Source organism: Leishmania martiniquensis, chromosome 19 (genome assembly GCF_017916325.1).
Source record: "Leishmania martiniquensis isolate LSCM1 chromosome 19, whole genome shotgun sequence".
Classification (NCBI taxonomy): domain Eukaryota; phylum Euglenozoa; class Kinetoplastea; order Trypanosomatida; family Trypanosomatidae; genus Leishmania; species Leishmania martiniquensis.
This window is the reverse complement of record NC_090154.1, coordinates 39,553-55,000: the sequence shown is the minus strand read 5'-3', so window position 1 is coordinate 55,000 and position 15,448 is coordinate 39,553. Positions and strand designations below refer to the sequence as shown.

The window sequence follows — 15,448 nt, the reverse complement described above, 5'->3', positions numbered from 1 at the left end:
TGCATGCAGCTCATTGTGCTTGCATGTTTAACTGTGTATGCTTCCCTGCCGAGCATGTATTGCCCACACACCTCTCCCCCTCACGTGCTGAACCATGTCCGTTTTCGCATCCTTCACAGCTACACCGCACGTCACATCCTCTCTCTCCCTTCTTCTCGCCGCAGCTTTCGTCGCTCGATTCGCTGTAATTTTTTTCTTACGTTTGACCCCATCTTGTGTGCGTCCCTCACTTGCCACTTCTGCTTCTCTGCGCTCTCTCTGAGGAACTTCTCACAGCCAATAAATACTCTGCTTGAACCAACCAAAAGGCACATCTCAGCGTGGAAGAAAAAAGCAAAGCGGAAACATGGCATCATGGCTCGTATGCCCCCCCCTCTCCCTCTCTCCGTCAGCGGCTTGAATGCCAACACGTTCATACGCACACACAAAAAAACAATTCAAGTTGACGCGCATGTCCCACTCTTCTTCAATAAAAGGAGAGGAGTGGTTTAGGGGTTGCCTATCGCTGATTTTTGCCTGTCCATTCTCTGGTGCTCTTAGCGCTTGTGCGCGTGTCTGCGTGACTGCGAGTGCATATGTGCGCTGCAGGAGAGAGATGACGAAGCGACGTTAGAAAAAAAAGCGAAAACGATACAGTGAAATCAAACTCGTTTCACCTCGTCACCCTGCAGTCCTGTCATCGTCCTCTCCGCTTCTTTCTGTCACCCCTAGCTCCCTCCTTTTCACTTCTCTGGTGCGTGTGTGCGTGTGTGTGTGTTGGTATGCGCCATGAAGGTGGTCCTCCCTGCTCAGCTCCTGGTTTTGCTGTAGCTGAACAGCTCCAAAGTATGGGGGAACGGGGGAAGACGCGAGAAAAGCCGAGGGCGAGGAGGGCAAAGTGTCTTGTGTATTTGTTTTCGGCTGTGTGCGTGTCATCATCACGGAACCGTCCTTTCTTGTCGTGTGGCGCGTCTTCGTCTGACAGCGTCCCTGGCTTCCACTGACATCGTCTCTTCTTCGGTTGCAGAGGGTCACCGCTCGCCTTACCCGGCCCCTTTCAGTTATGATAGCGCTGAGCACCAATACAAGCGTGCGCACACAACTCGTGCCCTCGTCTTTTTAACCCCCCTTTCGTTTCGCATGTTGAGGGTGTCTGGGGAGGGGCATTCTCAAAGCAAGATCACAGCGACATCAGGGAAGGAAAAATTAGCCCAGTGAGCAACGACCGAGGTAGAGCATTGACACCACAGAGAGGAGGGAAGGGGTGCGAGTTGCGAAAGTCGACGTTGCGGGTGGCGATGGTGGTGCCCTGGCGAGGGGGACAGCGTGTTGTCTCTCTTCTCCTTACGAATGTGTGCACATCTAGTCATCGTGGGGTCTGCAAGTCGCACCCCCGTCTGAGAATTCTTCCTATTCCGGCCCGTTACTTCCTCTTGGCGATGATGCGTGGATGCGGCCAGTCATGATCGCATCATAGGGCCGCCAAATAGCACACTCGTCAGCCTTCATTTCGCGATGACGGGCCCCTCACCATCCTGCATTCTTCCTTCTCTATTTTCCAACTTTTTGCCCCTCTTACTCCCCCCGACATGTTGTGCAACACCCTTAGAATGGGTCAATTCGCAAATAAACACATTCCCTCACATCCACTCACACTTTTATGCGCGAACACGAGAGTGTGAATCAGACTTTTTCCCCCTTCTCCTTTAGTATTGCCAACTTCACCTCTTCCGCTTGTGCCTTCGTGGCTCTTTTCTTTTTTGTTGTGCAGCCATATCGATCTCTCGCACACAGCCACTTACTACATCAAGGGCGAGCAAAATGCCAAAGGGATCTATTCTCACAGGCCAGGACTGGGGGGAGCAGCGCTTCAATTTCCAACAGCGCGGTGGCGGTGGATCGGCGCAGCCTCGAAAGGTGACAGAGCGCGAGGCCAACCGTGCTGTGCAAAGTGGTCAAAGCTTGCAGGTGGAGCGGAAGGAGCATCAGCGTTTCAACCAGCAAGCTGTCAGTGCTGGCGCAAAGGCAAAGAAGCTCGACGAGGACAACGAAACACTTAAGGTGAAGAAGGTGGATCCGCACCTCCGTGTGCGCATCATGAAGGAGCGCCAGGCTCTAAACTGGTCACAGCAAGATCTCGCCCAGCGCATCTCGGAGCGTGTGTCCGTCGTGGCTGAGTACGAGAATGGTAAGGCAGTGCCGGAAGAGCGTATTATTGTGAAGATGGAGAAGGCGCTCGGCGTCCACTTGCGGGGCGCCAAGGCTGGGGAGCCGATGGGCAAAACTCGTCCAGCACCGAAGCCTCAGGAGTGAGCGGGGAAAGCAAGGCAAGTGTCTTCTTCCCTACGTCCACTTCCTCTCTCCGGCTCTCGCTCCGTGCTCCCAGCTTTGCAGCACTTCTTACTGCACGAGTACGTCGTAGTATGCCAGCTAGCGAGAAGGGAGGGATCGGGCGAAAGTTGCAGAGGGTCTGGCGTAGGCTAGTACATGAAACTTCCGCCTTGGTCGAAGCACTCGCACACACACACACACACGAAAAAAGATTCATTATCAATAGGGCACAAGAGAGAGGAGCGATTTAGCGCCCCGCCTCCCCCCCTCCCCAGTGAGCAAAAGGGTGAATAAAAAAAAAGAGCATGCTGGCGTGCTTCTGATGCATTCCGCTCTTCTCCGTTTTTTTTTCTCATAGTCGCTTTCCCCACGTATCTATATGGACCGCAGCTCTCTGTGCTTGCAGGCGAGCGAATATCTGCTTATTCCCCTGTGCGTGCGTGTTTGCGGGCGCAGTCATGGTGGCAGATGGTAGAGCGCGTGTGGGAAGAGAGGGTGGGCGAGACTTTGTGTACAACCGAAAAATGGAAATGTTGCCCCACCTAAGAAACGGTGCTTGTGGAAGGAGACCGAGAGCGCTACGAGTGTCTCAACCACTTTGCGTTTTCCCTTCTCCCTCGCTCGATTGAACTGGCAGAGTCGACGCGCATAGGCGATGTGGCAATCGCAGCAAAGCGGACAAAACGAAAGGGAGAGTTTTAATGCTGCACGTTCAACGACTTACCAGAAGTCTTTGCGTGCCTGTGTTTCGCTGTGCCCTTGGGTTTACCGTCCTTAATGTCGGCTACATCTCTGGATTCTTTCTGTGGACATTACCCCTTCCTCTCTTTCGAATGGATCGTACCCCTCATGTTTGGCACACCTCATCTTGTATTTCTCTCCCCCTTCATCTGCAGAGAGAGAGAGAGACTGTGTGCGCTCGCTGTTGCATCGCTCTCCTTTTAGGTCACTCTTCTCCTTGTTTCTTGCCCCTTCCCAGTGCCACACACACACACACACACTTACGCGGGCGGACATACACCGTTAGGGGGGGCGTGTGAAACCGCGCAGGCGAGTGAGGCAGTCACGGGACACAGTGGGAGAACGGGCCAAGGAGAGTCAGGCGCCGTCAAAAAGATCCCATCTAAGGGGGCAGAAAGGGGTAGTGACCGTCATCACGACAAGATTCTCCAAACGGCTGTCTTTCATATTCGTTTTTGGCACTTGCCAGCTACACATCGTTCTCTTTTCCTCTGTGCCCCTCCCTTCCGCCCCGCCTTGCGCTACAGGGCTCGTGTGGGCACACGCACCTTATTGTACACATCGGCCACGCCGCAGGCCATTTGCGCGCGGCCTTCAGTGAGTGCGGCCGAGCTCTTCTCCCTCCCTGCCACTCGCGTGCTACCGACAAGGGCCGTTTCGCCCTTCGATCTCCTTCTTCCTGGTTGCTGAATTGTCTCGCCCTCATTGGTAGTGTTGCCGCGCTCAGGCTTCGAAAGAATGGAGCGCTACACAGTGATGGGCCAGTTGGGCGACGGCTCCTTTGGTACCGTAAGTAAGGCCCGAAACACGAGTAGTGGCGAAATCGTGGCAGTGAAGAAGATGAAGCAGCGCTTCCACAGCTGGGAGGAGTGCCTGCAACTGCGGGAGATTCAATCTCTGCGAAAGGTGCAGCATCCCAACTTGGTCAAGCTGAAGGAGGTGGTGCGCGAGAAGACGGAGCTTTTTCTAATTTTTGAGTACTGCGAAAAGAACATCTTCCAAATTCAGCGCCAACGCGCCGATCAAATGAGCGGCACAGCGGCCTTCAGTGACAAGGAGATCCGCAGCATCATGTGTCAGACATTACTTGGGGTGCAGGCGATCCACAAAGCCGGCTTTATGCACCGCGACCTCAAGCCAGAGAACCTGCTCATCTCGGGTGACTTGCTGAAGGTCGCCGACTTTGGTCTTGCGAAGGAGATTCGCTCCCGCCCACCGTTCACAGAGTACGTGTCGACACGATGGTACCGCGCGCCGGAAATCGTGCTGCACTCGACGCACTACAACTCCCCCATCGACATATGGGCGTGCGGGGTGATCTTCGCTGAACTTTACCTTTGCCGTCCCCTCTTTCCCGGGACATCTGAGAGCGACCAGCTGTTCAAGATTTGCTCGGTGCTCGGCTCCCCAGCTCTCAATGAGTGGGACGAGGGGTTCCAGCTAGCGCGGCGCCTGAATATACGCTTCCCAACAGTTGCACCAACACCGCTGCGCCAGATCCTCGCCACGGCACCGCCGGCGGCGGTGGACCTTATAGAGCAGATGCTGCGCTTCAACCCGGCCGAGCGACCCACAGCGACGCAGTGCCTACAGCACTCCTATTTCACCGGTAGTGGCAGCAGCTCTGCGCTGTACGCTGGCATCGCCACCGGCCAGCCGCACAACCCATTTCAAATGGCTGCCAGCGGCGTGAGTGCTGCGCAGTCCATGTCGAACGTGGGCTTGACCAGCAACAGCAGCCCGCCGCCGTCCACCTCTAACGCGTCCCTCTTCAAGTACGCAAATCTTTTCAACCAGGGGAATCGCAGCCCCCTCTCCGCTAGCAACACCTCCGTCCCATTTGTGGGAAGCAGTGCTCTCCAGGCCAGCATGAACAGCAGCAACATAGTCCGCTCTATGCCGACGCAGCGCAAGACCTCCGTCAGCAACGCTGTGGACAGCGACGACGAGTTCAACTTCTGAGACCCCCCCACGCACACGCACACACACACACAGATATAAGCAGAGACAGACGTGCGCCCCTCTGTCCTGCTCACTTTCTTCCTTCAGCTTTCCTGTCTATGCCTGCGCTGTCTTGGATGGTGTCGCTGCCTCCCCTCATTTCATTCACACCGCTCTTTGCGGAGCTACGGTGGGCATCGAATCGCTCTCCGCTCTTTTAATCATCGTCCTCTCCTTTTTTTCGTGCTCCATCTCCACCTCTTCGGTCTCCCTACCTCCTGCTGCGCATGCCTCGTTGTAAGTGTGTGCATGTCTGTGGAAGGGGTATGAAAGGTGACGGGGTACTCTCTGGGCATCGGGATGGCGGTCCTTACGAGAAGCCGCATCAAATAACAAAGCAAAGGGGAGGAAAACACGAAGAGGCTGCGCTCTTCTGGTGCTATGTCTCTCTGTGCGTGTCTGTGCATGAGAATTCTTGTGCAGCTACCCGCAGCACTGCTGCTGTTGCCACTCGTCGGTTGGCTGTGTGTTTCACGTTTTTCTGGTCTCTTCAGTTGACTACCCAGTTTTCGATGTGTCACGCTACGACCACTCCGAGAGGTCCCTCGCTATCAGGCTCCCTTCGTCCCCACTCTTGCTCTCTCCGTGGCTCGATTCCGTGTCTTCTACTCTGTCCGCACGTGCGACGTCCCCCTTTTCCTTTTGCATCCTGGAGCCTTTCCTCTTTTGGGGCCAAACCTACACTTCCGTCACGCCGACGTGAAACGGCTTCACATCCTTTAGCCTCTTTCCCATCTCTCCCTTGTAGTCCCCCTCTTCGCCTTGCATGACCTCTTTCCTTCGAATCTGCCGCCCTTGTTGTCTTGACTGCATTTTCCCCGTTTGAGTGTGTGCGTAAGTTTGCCCTGTTCGATGTAAGCTACGTTCCTCTTCTAGTTTACCTTTCGTCGCACTTTCCCCCCTTTCCACTCTTTTCGGTTGCTGCTGTTCCTCAACGTTGGCTTTAGGCGTCCCTCTTCCTTTTTTTTCACTACTGATGCGGATCAGTTCCTCCATGCTCGAAACCGAGAACGGTAACGACATGGACGGCAGTCTCAGCAGATCCTGTGCGGCACCTGTCGGGTAGCTTGAGAGGTATGGTGTTGGTGGCGGAATAGCGAGCGGTGACAGCTTTGCACTCGTCACCTCTGCTGCACGCGCGGAACATGTATGTGTTCGAGCGGCCATTTCTCTCTGTTTTGAAACTTGGCTGCGATTTTCGTCTCTTGGTATGCTCCCTTTCTGCTTGCTGCGATTGGTGACGCGTCACTGCAGCGTTTCGATGCGACGAGCTGTGAGTGCGTGACTGCGGTGTCCCCTCTCTGTGCGAGTCACGTGTTTGTGTGAGGTTTTGTGCCGGCTTGATGCGCCTTATTGTGATGGTGCCAAACATCACGTAGGCAAACGACACAGAATCTGCAAACGTGCATAACATATTCACACACGCACACATGCGAAAGCGATATGTAACTGTATCGCCTCTCCTTTTCAGTTTCTTTTTGCTTCACATAAACTCCAGTGCGCTCTTCGGAGGAACATATTCAAGGCCGGCTCTATTCAGCAGCTGAACCGTAGACGTGAAATCCGTAGTAGACCTCCTCTCCTTTTGCGGCGGTGTGTACCCGACTTGACTGCTCGCCTTTTTTCCTGTTACTCTCTTCGCCTCTGCCACGTCGTGGCCCTTCCCTGGGTCTACTCGGCCGCCTTCTACAGCGCTTTCTTCCATACCCCTCCTCTGTGCTTCGTTGGCCTCTTTCGAACGCCCTCTTCTCTCGCTCGCTCAAAGTTACGTTTCGGTCGCTTATTTATGTATTAATATCCGTTTCACGTTTCTGGCCGAGGCCTTTACGTGCTCGCTGGCGAGGATGGTCGGGTGCTTGCAGATCTGCTTTTTTAAAAGCTTCTACCCACACCTCTGAGGAACCCTGATGGCGAGGGACACACCGCAGCGCGCGGCTCCTCAGCGCCCGGCGCCCACTGAGCATGGGGGGGCCATGCAGCTCCGTTACTCCTCCCTCCCCTTATTCCTGCCAACACCGAGCCACTCGTGGCGGTGACAGGGCCACGTGCCCACGCCAGAGGGAAGGGGGCCAGCTGGACTTCTCGTCACGGATGCCAGCGGGCAGGGCCTGCATGGCGTTGCGTCGTGGGGCGCCGCGATGGTGGACACGGCTGTGCGATCTACATGGTGGGTGGAGTGCCGGCGTGGCTGGAGCGTGCTCCGCCGAGCCATGACAGGGCGCCCTGGTGTGGGGAGGGCCTGCGCCACGGCGGGAGGGGGGATGCACCCGGTGGCGCGAGCTGCACGGTGGGAGGCGCTGCTGTGGGGCGACCTGCGAAGCGTGTGTGTGTGTGTAGCGTTTTGGACGGGGGCCGTGCTGAGGTGACTGGGTCGGCGCGTGGCTGTAACGCGTGTCTCTGAGGGCTGCTCGGCACCCGGCGGGGTGGGCCTGTGCGGTCGGGCCGGGCCGCGTGGGGCTCACAACTCCGGTGCAGCGGCAGACGGGCGTGTTCGAAATGAGCAGCTCACCTTTCTATCTTTACCGAGCTCTTGTCTGCTCTGTACATCTGCGTGGCCACGCGCGCCTCTCTTTCTTCATTTTTTTTTTTGCTTCCTTCGCTGTTGCGCCCCGGTTTTTATTCCCTTCTCAGTGTGTTTTGTCGTCGTTGTGTGATTTTTCTCCAACCGCCGCGGTTCCTCCAGTGACGTGGAGTAGTGGCAGTGGCTGCAGCCAAGCGCGAAACCACAGAGGCAGGGAGGCCAATGGCTCAGGGGGAAAGGGGGGATCGGCAAGACGGAGACGGCGAAATGGCGCAAACACGCGGGGCCAGTGTGAGGGCCGAAACGGGCACGGGAGAGACGCACGAGGAAGAGAGGGCATGCGCGGGTCAATGAGAGGGGGTATTGAGCCAAGAAGACCCACGGTGTGCACAAGACGATTTGCAGCAAGACAAATTCAAGCTGGGCTTCCGCGCAGGGCTTGTGGCTTCCGCGCTTCAACTCACGCGGTCCGCCGCGGAGGCAGAGGAATGTGAAAAGGGTCATCGCTGCCTCTCGTCCCTTGAGCTCAGTGTGAGTGCTTCGAGGCAGCTCTAGGCCAGGACGTCAATGATGTCAGGGGGAGAGTGGGGATGGGGGGGCGGGGTCAGCAGCGTGAAACCTGCGTCACCACAGCTTAACAAGACCCTTACCGATATCGGCGAGTGGGATAGCTTGCGAGTCGTGCTCGATAACGGCATAGAGGTCTTCTTGGTTTCCTGCGCAATCGTGCTGCCATGCGCGGAAGTCCGCTCTCTCAAAGCGCGGTAGCCAATTCCCTTCATCTTTGTCCTCTTTTGTATGACAATCATCTCCCCCGGTTCTCTCACTCCCCAGGGGCGGATCCCCCAGTGCTTTCTCGCCAACACGCACACGCACAAAAACGCCGGAGTCGTTCAAAAAGAGTTTATCTCTTTCATTACTCGTAAGCGAATCGCACAGAAAGGCTCGTCTTTTTTTCTTTATTCAAGTAATTTAGTCTTTGAGTTTGATCTGCTGCTGCGAAGACAGAGAGAGAGCACCACAAGGTGCAACAAACGCGCGAATTATGTGACTGCCGAGCGCCGCTCTGTGAGTCTATACGAATCCATCTGAGTCAATACGCCACACTCTAAGGCAAGCCGACGAGGCGAAGGAAGGACGAGCAAAAAATCGCAGAGGCTGCTGTGTCGGTGCGCTCGTCTCTTTCTGCGCCCGTACTCTTGCCCTTCCTCCAGCTGAACACACCTCCTGTCGCTTGCGCGGCTCATCCTTCAATTACCGGTTGCGCCGGCGCACTGGAAGACACTAAACGTTGCGAGGAGCCAGCGGCGACGCCCTTCTTCAACTGCTTTTTTCCTGCGCCTGTGCGCACGTGCGTAAAGTCTTCTGGGGCGCTAGGGGGGGTGATTCTCTGTTCATCGGCGGCTTGTGCAGTGGAAGACAGCAGAGAAAGCGCGACGAGGGAGGAGTGACTTCAAGTCGCGGGTGCTTTTTGTCATCCTTATTCTTACTTTTTGTTTCCGACGAGCTTCAGGTGAGGTTCATAGAAGTCTTTAGTTGCCACTGACACAAATCACGTTGGCCTCACCTCCTTTTGCTGCCTTTCCCGTCGCTGTACGCTCTTTCCTCTCTTGACCTCGACATAGCAGCCACGGTTTCATTAGGGAGAAGTTTCCCATGCATTGAGCAGAAGCAGCGACGCTGCCTTTCTGCATCTCTCCATCCCTCACTCTCTCAAGCAAAGTGTTTCTTCTGATTTGCTGCTTCAGTCTGCCTGCGGCGTTTCTTTTTTTTATTTACCCTTCTCTCTCAGCTGCTTCAATTGGCGTCGCTAAACTTTATCGTTCTTCAGCGTTTTTTCAAAGGAGCGTTCGCGTCGTTCTGCGATAGAGGCGCCGTGCCAGAGAAAGGAGGGGCGCCCCTGCCCGTGATCTCGTGAGCTCTTCGTTTTGCACTGACGTGTGACATTTTTTTTTCATCTTCTCTTGCGTTTTTCCTTCTCTTGTTGTGGCGAGGCGCAGCGGGGGAGCATCATCGCGAGAACGCGGGATCGAGGAAGAGACGGCAGAGGAGAGTTCTGCCGCTCCCTCACCTGTCCTTCTATACGCATATACGCTCTTCTTAGGTCCTTATTTTTCTCTTTGCTGCTGACTCCGCCCCACCACTTCGGGGAAGCGTCTTTTGTTTTCCATTCTGTTTGGAATGCGCCGGACGACTTCCAACCGCTCATCCATGTGCATCATGAACCCACGTACACTTCTTGCTCTGCTGCTGCTGTGCTTCCCGCAAACGCTGTGCGAGGCTGCCTTCTCGGCACCGTTCGGCCGCTGTGAGGCCGGCACGTCAGGTTACGTGGTTCAATCCCCCTCTGACAACGAGAGGGGGGCGCAGTTCCTTACGAATCACGGTCTCGCCTTCGCTATCCTTCCAGCTACGGTCGCCGAGGCCCTTGTCAAATGGGATGACGGCCGGCCCGCTGTGTGGATGCCGTCCAGCTTCCAGGCTCCGCCTGGCCCCCAGTCTCGACTCATCTTGCGGAGGACCGGCGCGTGGGCCGCTATACCCTTCTCTGTGGTGTGGAATCACCTGTGCATCGACGACACGGAAACGACGACCACGACAACGCAATCGCCGAACACGACAACTACCACCACCACGGCCGCCCCTCAGCTGTCGTCGTCGTCGTCGTTCCAGTCAGAAAGCTCCGTCTCCAGCAGCTCAGGGCTTTCCTCTACGACCACGACTCTGGCTCCCTATCCAACTACCACCGCTGCGCCGCAGCCACCTGTGCCACCGGTGTTGTCGGTTATGCAGATGGCGGCGCGCGTCGTCTTTGCTGCGGCATCGACGGTGGATGTGATGGATTTCACCTCGAATGTGGTCTACCTTCCAGCGACAGTGACTCTTCTGCAAAATATTCAGGCACTGCACGCGGCGAATACGGTGATCGCAGTGCGGTTTGGTGCCACAGGCCCTGTTTCAGCTCTTTTGGCGGATGCAACCACCACCTCCGTTTCGTTTCAGGTTCCATATGTGCTGTACAACGTATCCAAGGTAACCTCGTATGCTCTGCTGCTGGTGACGCTAAGCTCTAGCGATGCCGTAGCCGTCGACTCGCAGCTGCGCATCACACCACTGATGATCGCACTTCAGCAGATGCCAGTTGGCGTGATGCTACGCCAAGAGTCGATCCAAGAAGGGGCGGATATCCTGGCGACAGTGCGCTTCGCAGGGCCTGGGACGTCTTTACCGTATACCACAGACGTCTCGCTCACCTTCACTTCGTCTCTGTCCTTTTCAATGGTCAACAACGGTGCCGTTGGCAGTCGCTGCACGGCATCCACCTCCCCTATCCCGTATTTTGTTACCCACTGCAGCCTGCGCTTGACCGTTTCGCGCGCCTATGCGAAGCGCGTGCACGCTGGCCGCAAGAGCGTCTGCGCCACGTACAACGGCAAAAGTGTTGTCGTGGCACCCTTCGCAATTCAAGGTATCGCCGCGACGACAACGGCTGCCATCTTTCCTGTGGCGACGGCGATCCCGATCAGGCTACAGGGTGGCACGACCACCGGCATCGCAGGTGGCGCATACGCAGCTTTCGCGTCGACGTCGCCGGATTGCGCCTCGGAGGGGGTGACGATCTCGCTGCTTCCAGTGAACTCTTTTAGCAGCAACAGCGACTCCTCCACCGAGCCTGTCGCTCTCCTCGTCACAAGCACTGAAGTTCCCGCTGGCAGCTACGTGTGCATGCGGCACACCTCGCACAACAAGAAGTTCGCCGTCATGTACCACGACAGGCCGGTCACAGTCGGTGCGAAATCGATGCCGCCACCGGCAGCCGTATCGGCTTCAGTGTTGACGGTCTTCAACGGCAGCTGTGGCGCCGTAAGCTTAGTAGAGTTTGTACGCCCGCCAGAGAGCGCAGACGACACAGAGGCCTACCTGTCTGCTGTTGCAACCGTCTCGGAGCGCTACCGCGTGTTTCGCTTCGTGGCGATCAGGGCAGGCGCCACCGCGGCGGAAAAGAAAGCCATGTGCAGGCACTCCAGGCAGGAGGCAACGCGGGACGCTGCGAACGGCCTCATGCGGTTCTTCTTCCCGCTCTACCTTCAGCACACCTTTGGAGTGCTTTGCGCCGATGAAGAGTACGTGCGGATCGACTACATGATCGTGCCACCCACTAACTGGCTGACGTCCATGGCTGGCGCCGATGACTTTGCATCCCGCACGGTGGTGCTCTCAGCAGGCCCTGAGTACGACGCGGTGCCGCTTTCCGTGAGCAGCAGTCACATCGACTCTCACGGGTCGGGCACGGCGGTGCGTCTCTCTCCAGACGGCAGTTGCGCCTTCGGCTACACGGTCCGCATCCGGTCTTACGACACCCACCTGTACATCACCATCCCAACGGCGTTGGCTGGTGTGCACACGGTTTGCGCCGGACTGTACAACGAGACTGGCACGTCCATGTTCGCGTCGACCGGCTTGCAGGTAGACCTGGCATCGTACGTGAGGGGCCGACAGAAGTGGATTCGTGAGACCGGCATCGAGAACGTGGAGTGGACGCCATGCGGTAGCGCTTCCACTTGCGGTCTGCAGACGAAGCAGCAGTATATCCAGGTGTGCAACGGCGTCCTTCATTCGAACCCGTGGCCACAACGACTAGAGGGCGCTTTCATGGGCTCCGGCAGCGTTACCGTTCTCATGGCCGGCAACATGTTCCGGACGCAGGCGATTATGCTAATGAACGACGTCTACGTGCCGTTGGCCGCGGCCTTCCTTCACTGCCAGCGGTTCAGCTCGCTGCAGCTTTCTACAGATGGCGGGGCAACGTACGGCTCGGCTGCTGTGGTGCTGGGCAATCACCCGCAGGTTGCGCTGAGTCCTTCCACTGATGCTTCGGGCGTTGTAGTCGGCTTTGTGCCCTGGGACGCGTCGTGCCGCAGTGCGCACATTGGCGCAGATGTGATGGTGGCGCGTACGGCAGCCGGGGTCTCAGTGCTCGACACGAGCGGGCTACTCTTCACCAACACTGAGGGTTACTACGCCGTGTGCACTCGCAATGGCGAGGCTTGGGCGCTTTTAACGGAGACGTACATCAAGGTCGTCCCTGGTGTCGCCACGATGTACCGTGCTGAGGCAATCAGCGCCGGCGACGCGCTGACGAGCGAGAACCGAATTCAGCTCTACCACACGCAAACGGTGACGTGGGCTGTGATGGGGATTTTTTCTCCAACTATCAGCGTCCTTTTGATGCTGGTTTGGAACGACGCAACGTGCACTGCCGGCGCGGCGTACACGGCAGGCCTCTGCTACATCTCTCCAAGCAGTGCCAATGTGACCGTCGAGGCCTCTTTGATTGCGGCGCCGCCGGCAGGCGCGGCAACACCGAAGCTGTACCCTTGCTACGCGGTGAGCACGGTCGCCAACTCGGCATCGCCCATGGCGTTTGAAGAGCACCGCGGTCGCATTATTGTGCTTGCGCAGCTGACGCTCTCCTCCCTTTTCTACCTTCCGTACCTGACGCTCTCCGTCTCGTCCTCGGCCGACACGCGCATCCTCCTCACCGACCCTCAGGACCCTCCAATCACACGGATCGCACTGCAAGTGACAAGCATGCAGAGCGACATCCCGCAGTGCGGTGCTAGCGGCACGTACGCTGTGGTGCTGACGGTTGAAACAGACGACCTCGGCCGCCGCTGGGTGACGGTGCCGGCATGGATGCCCCAGACCTTGGGTGGCAGCGGGGCCACCGACGTGTACTTGAAGATGTGTGCCACGGCGTCGAGCAGTGCGAACCCCGAATTCGTCGCCGTTGACGCGTACGTGGTGCTCAGCGCCAACGCCACTCATCTGGGCGACGACACCATGTCGCTTCGACTGACGTTCTTGCCGCTCAACAGGTCAGCAGACCTGCTCGATTACGAAGCGGCGCGCGGCGCCCTCGCCAAATACGCGGCAACGGAGCTAAAGGTGCCGGCGAAGGTGGTGCTGGTGGCTTCCCTCGGCGGCAATGCGTTTGAGCTTTTCATTGATGATGCACTCCAAACCGGCGCAGCTCCGCAGTCTACGATGACGCCGACGCAGCAGCTCTACCACATCCTCACAAAGGGCGTTCACTTGCCATTGCTAGTGAATGGCAGCGACAATGTGGCGGCCTGGTTTGCCCTTGCCATGGTCGAAGGCGTACACTTGATGGACCAAACGCCTGTGGGTGACTACCCTGCGGTGCCTCTGCCCACGTCGGAGTCAGGAGGCAAGTCCTTCAATTACACCAGCCTAAGCATCGCCCTTTTCTGCGTCGTCGTTACTCCTACCGCCATCGGCTTCGTCGCCTTCTCAGTGCAGCAAACCATCCCTACCCTTTCGCACTCGCGCTTCGGGGAGAAAGCGGTGGTGTACCCGGAGACGGGCGACTCGCCACCGCCGCGCAACCCACGGCCGCCGGAGGGCTGGGAGACTGAGGGGTGTGGCAAGGAGGAGGAACCGGGCGGCGCCCCTCTCATGGCTGTGCCGAAAGCGGAGGACACCACCCAGAGCCCGCTCTACGACTCCGACGAAAATGGAGCAGCGCTGGAAATGAAGGATATGGGCTGCTCGCCACCTCTGCGCAACGACACGTTTGTCATGGAGCACCGAAAGGGCATCTCCTCCTGCTCCTCGACTGCAGATGTGTCGCGAAGGAGCTGAGTTCGCACAGAGGCATGTGGAGGCACACCTCCTCGACACCTCCGCGCTTTGCCGATGGGTTTCGGCGCTGCTTTTCTCACCTTTTCGTGTCCCACTGAGGCGGGCGATTAATATCTCCGATTAAACCGTTCCAACTTGACGTTTATGCTTCTCTATCTGTGCCTGTCTCAGTTTTCGATGCTGCCAGTTTCGGCGGCAATAGTGATGTCAGAGTCTGTCCGCCTGTCTGTCTCTCTCTCCCTCACTCTCTCTTCCTACTTGTATTCCTTCAATGTGTTCTCTCTCTCTATTTTTCCTCTGTATGTCAGATTCTACGACGCTGCTTTGCGTCTTGCAGAGATACGTTTACGTGGCGGACCGAAAAAAAATCGTTGGGAGGGGGAGGGGGTAGGTGTCAAGCAGCGCCGTTCACTAACGCTGAGAGGCAGCCGGTTTGGGGGGTACTACGACTGGCTTGACGTGTGCGCGCCTCTGCCGCGTATGGATGCAACGGAGGTGGAGCCTCGTAGAGCACAAAGTGTGTACTCAAGGCGGCGGCAGAGCAGCGACGAGGCCGCACACACGGCAGATCCAAGAATGCACACCTTAGCGGAGAAAGGCTGCGAATAGAGCAACAACCATGTTTGCGGGTGCTTTTACGCGTGTGTGCGTATGTACATGCAGAGCAGCCCAACTGGCTTGCGGTAAAGGGGGGAGGTCGGAACCATCGTACGCATTGGAATAGAAGAAAGGAATCGTGCGTAACGCTCTTCTTCTCGCCGGTGGTGCCACCGCCTCTCCATCTTCCGCAACCGCAGAACTGCACGGAGGGAGGGTGCAAGGAGGAGGTGCAATCGACGTACTGCTCACCGGGTCTTTGTGTAGCGCGCTGCAGTTGCGTGCAAGTGACTAATTGGGAAAGGCGTGTGTGGGGCGCATGCTGGCACCGAGTGGATCCGATGGCGTACAGTGCATCCGTGCGACACTGGTTGGTGCTTCCCTTACCTGTCGTCCAGTTTCGCTAACCACATATCCGGGGCTTGCATCTCGTGCCTTTCTTGTTCCGCGCGCACGTACCACTTAGCGACAGCCCCCCCTTCCCCTCGTTGCCCTTCGCGATTCCGTTATCTTCACGCATGCATCCGTCTCCGCGCTCTCTTTTGCTCCTGTGCGCCGCACGCACAACAGCATGAAGGCGAAAGGCGGTGTACATCCATGCGTGTGCCTCTT

General features: G+C 57.2%; 3 protein-coding genes across 3 annotated transcripts; all 3 read left to right on the top strand.

The window, feature by feature from the left end:
• Nucleotides 1-1,800: 1,800 nt before the first annotated feature.
• Nucleotides 1,801-2,292, top strand: LSCM1_06206 (uncharacterized protein; the record flags this gene model as incomplete). Its single annotated transcript, XM_067323638.1, has 1 exon — nt 1,801-2,292. One exon carries the CDS (start codon nt 1,801-1,803, stop codon nt 2,290-2,292), a length of 492 nt encoding a protein of 163 aa, XP_067179267.1.
• A 1,497-nt stretch (nt 2,293-3,789) lies between these two features.
• Nucleotides 3,790-5,013, top strand: LSCM1_06205 (uncharacterized protein; the record flags this gene model as incomplete). The annotated part of the gene is made up of 1 exon (XM_067323637.1): nt 3,790-5,013. One exon carries the CDS (start codon nt 3,790-3,792, stop codon nt 5,011-5,013), a length of 1,224 nt encoding a protein of 407 aa, XP_067179266.1.
• A 4,741-nt stretch (nt 5,014-9,754) lies between these two features.
• LSCM1_06204 (uncharacterized protein) lies at nt 9,755-14,239 on the top strand (the record flags this gene model as incomplete). Its single annotated transcript, XM_067323636.1, has 1 exon — nt 9,755-14,239. One exon carries the CDS (start codon nt 9,755-9,757, stop codon nt 14,237-14,239), a length of 4,485 nt encoding a protein of 1,494 aa, XP_067179265.1.
• Nucleotides 14,240-15,448: the final 1,209 nt, after the last annotated feature.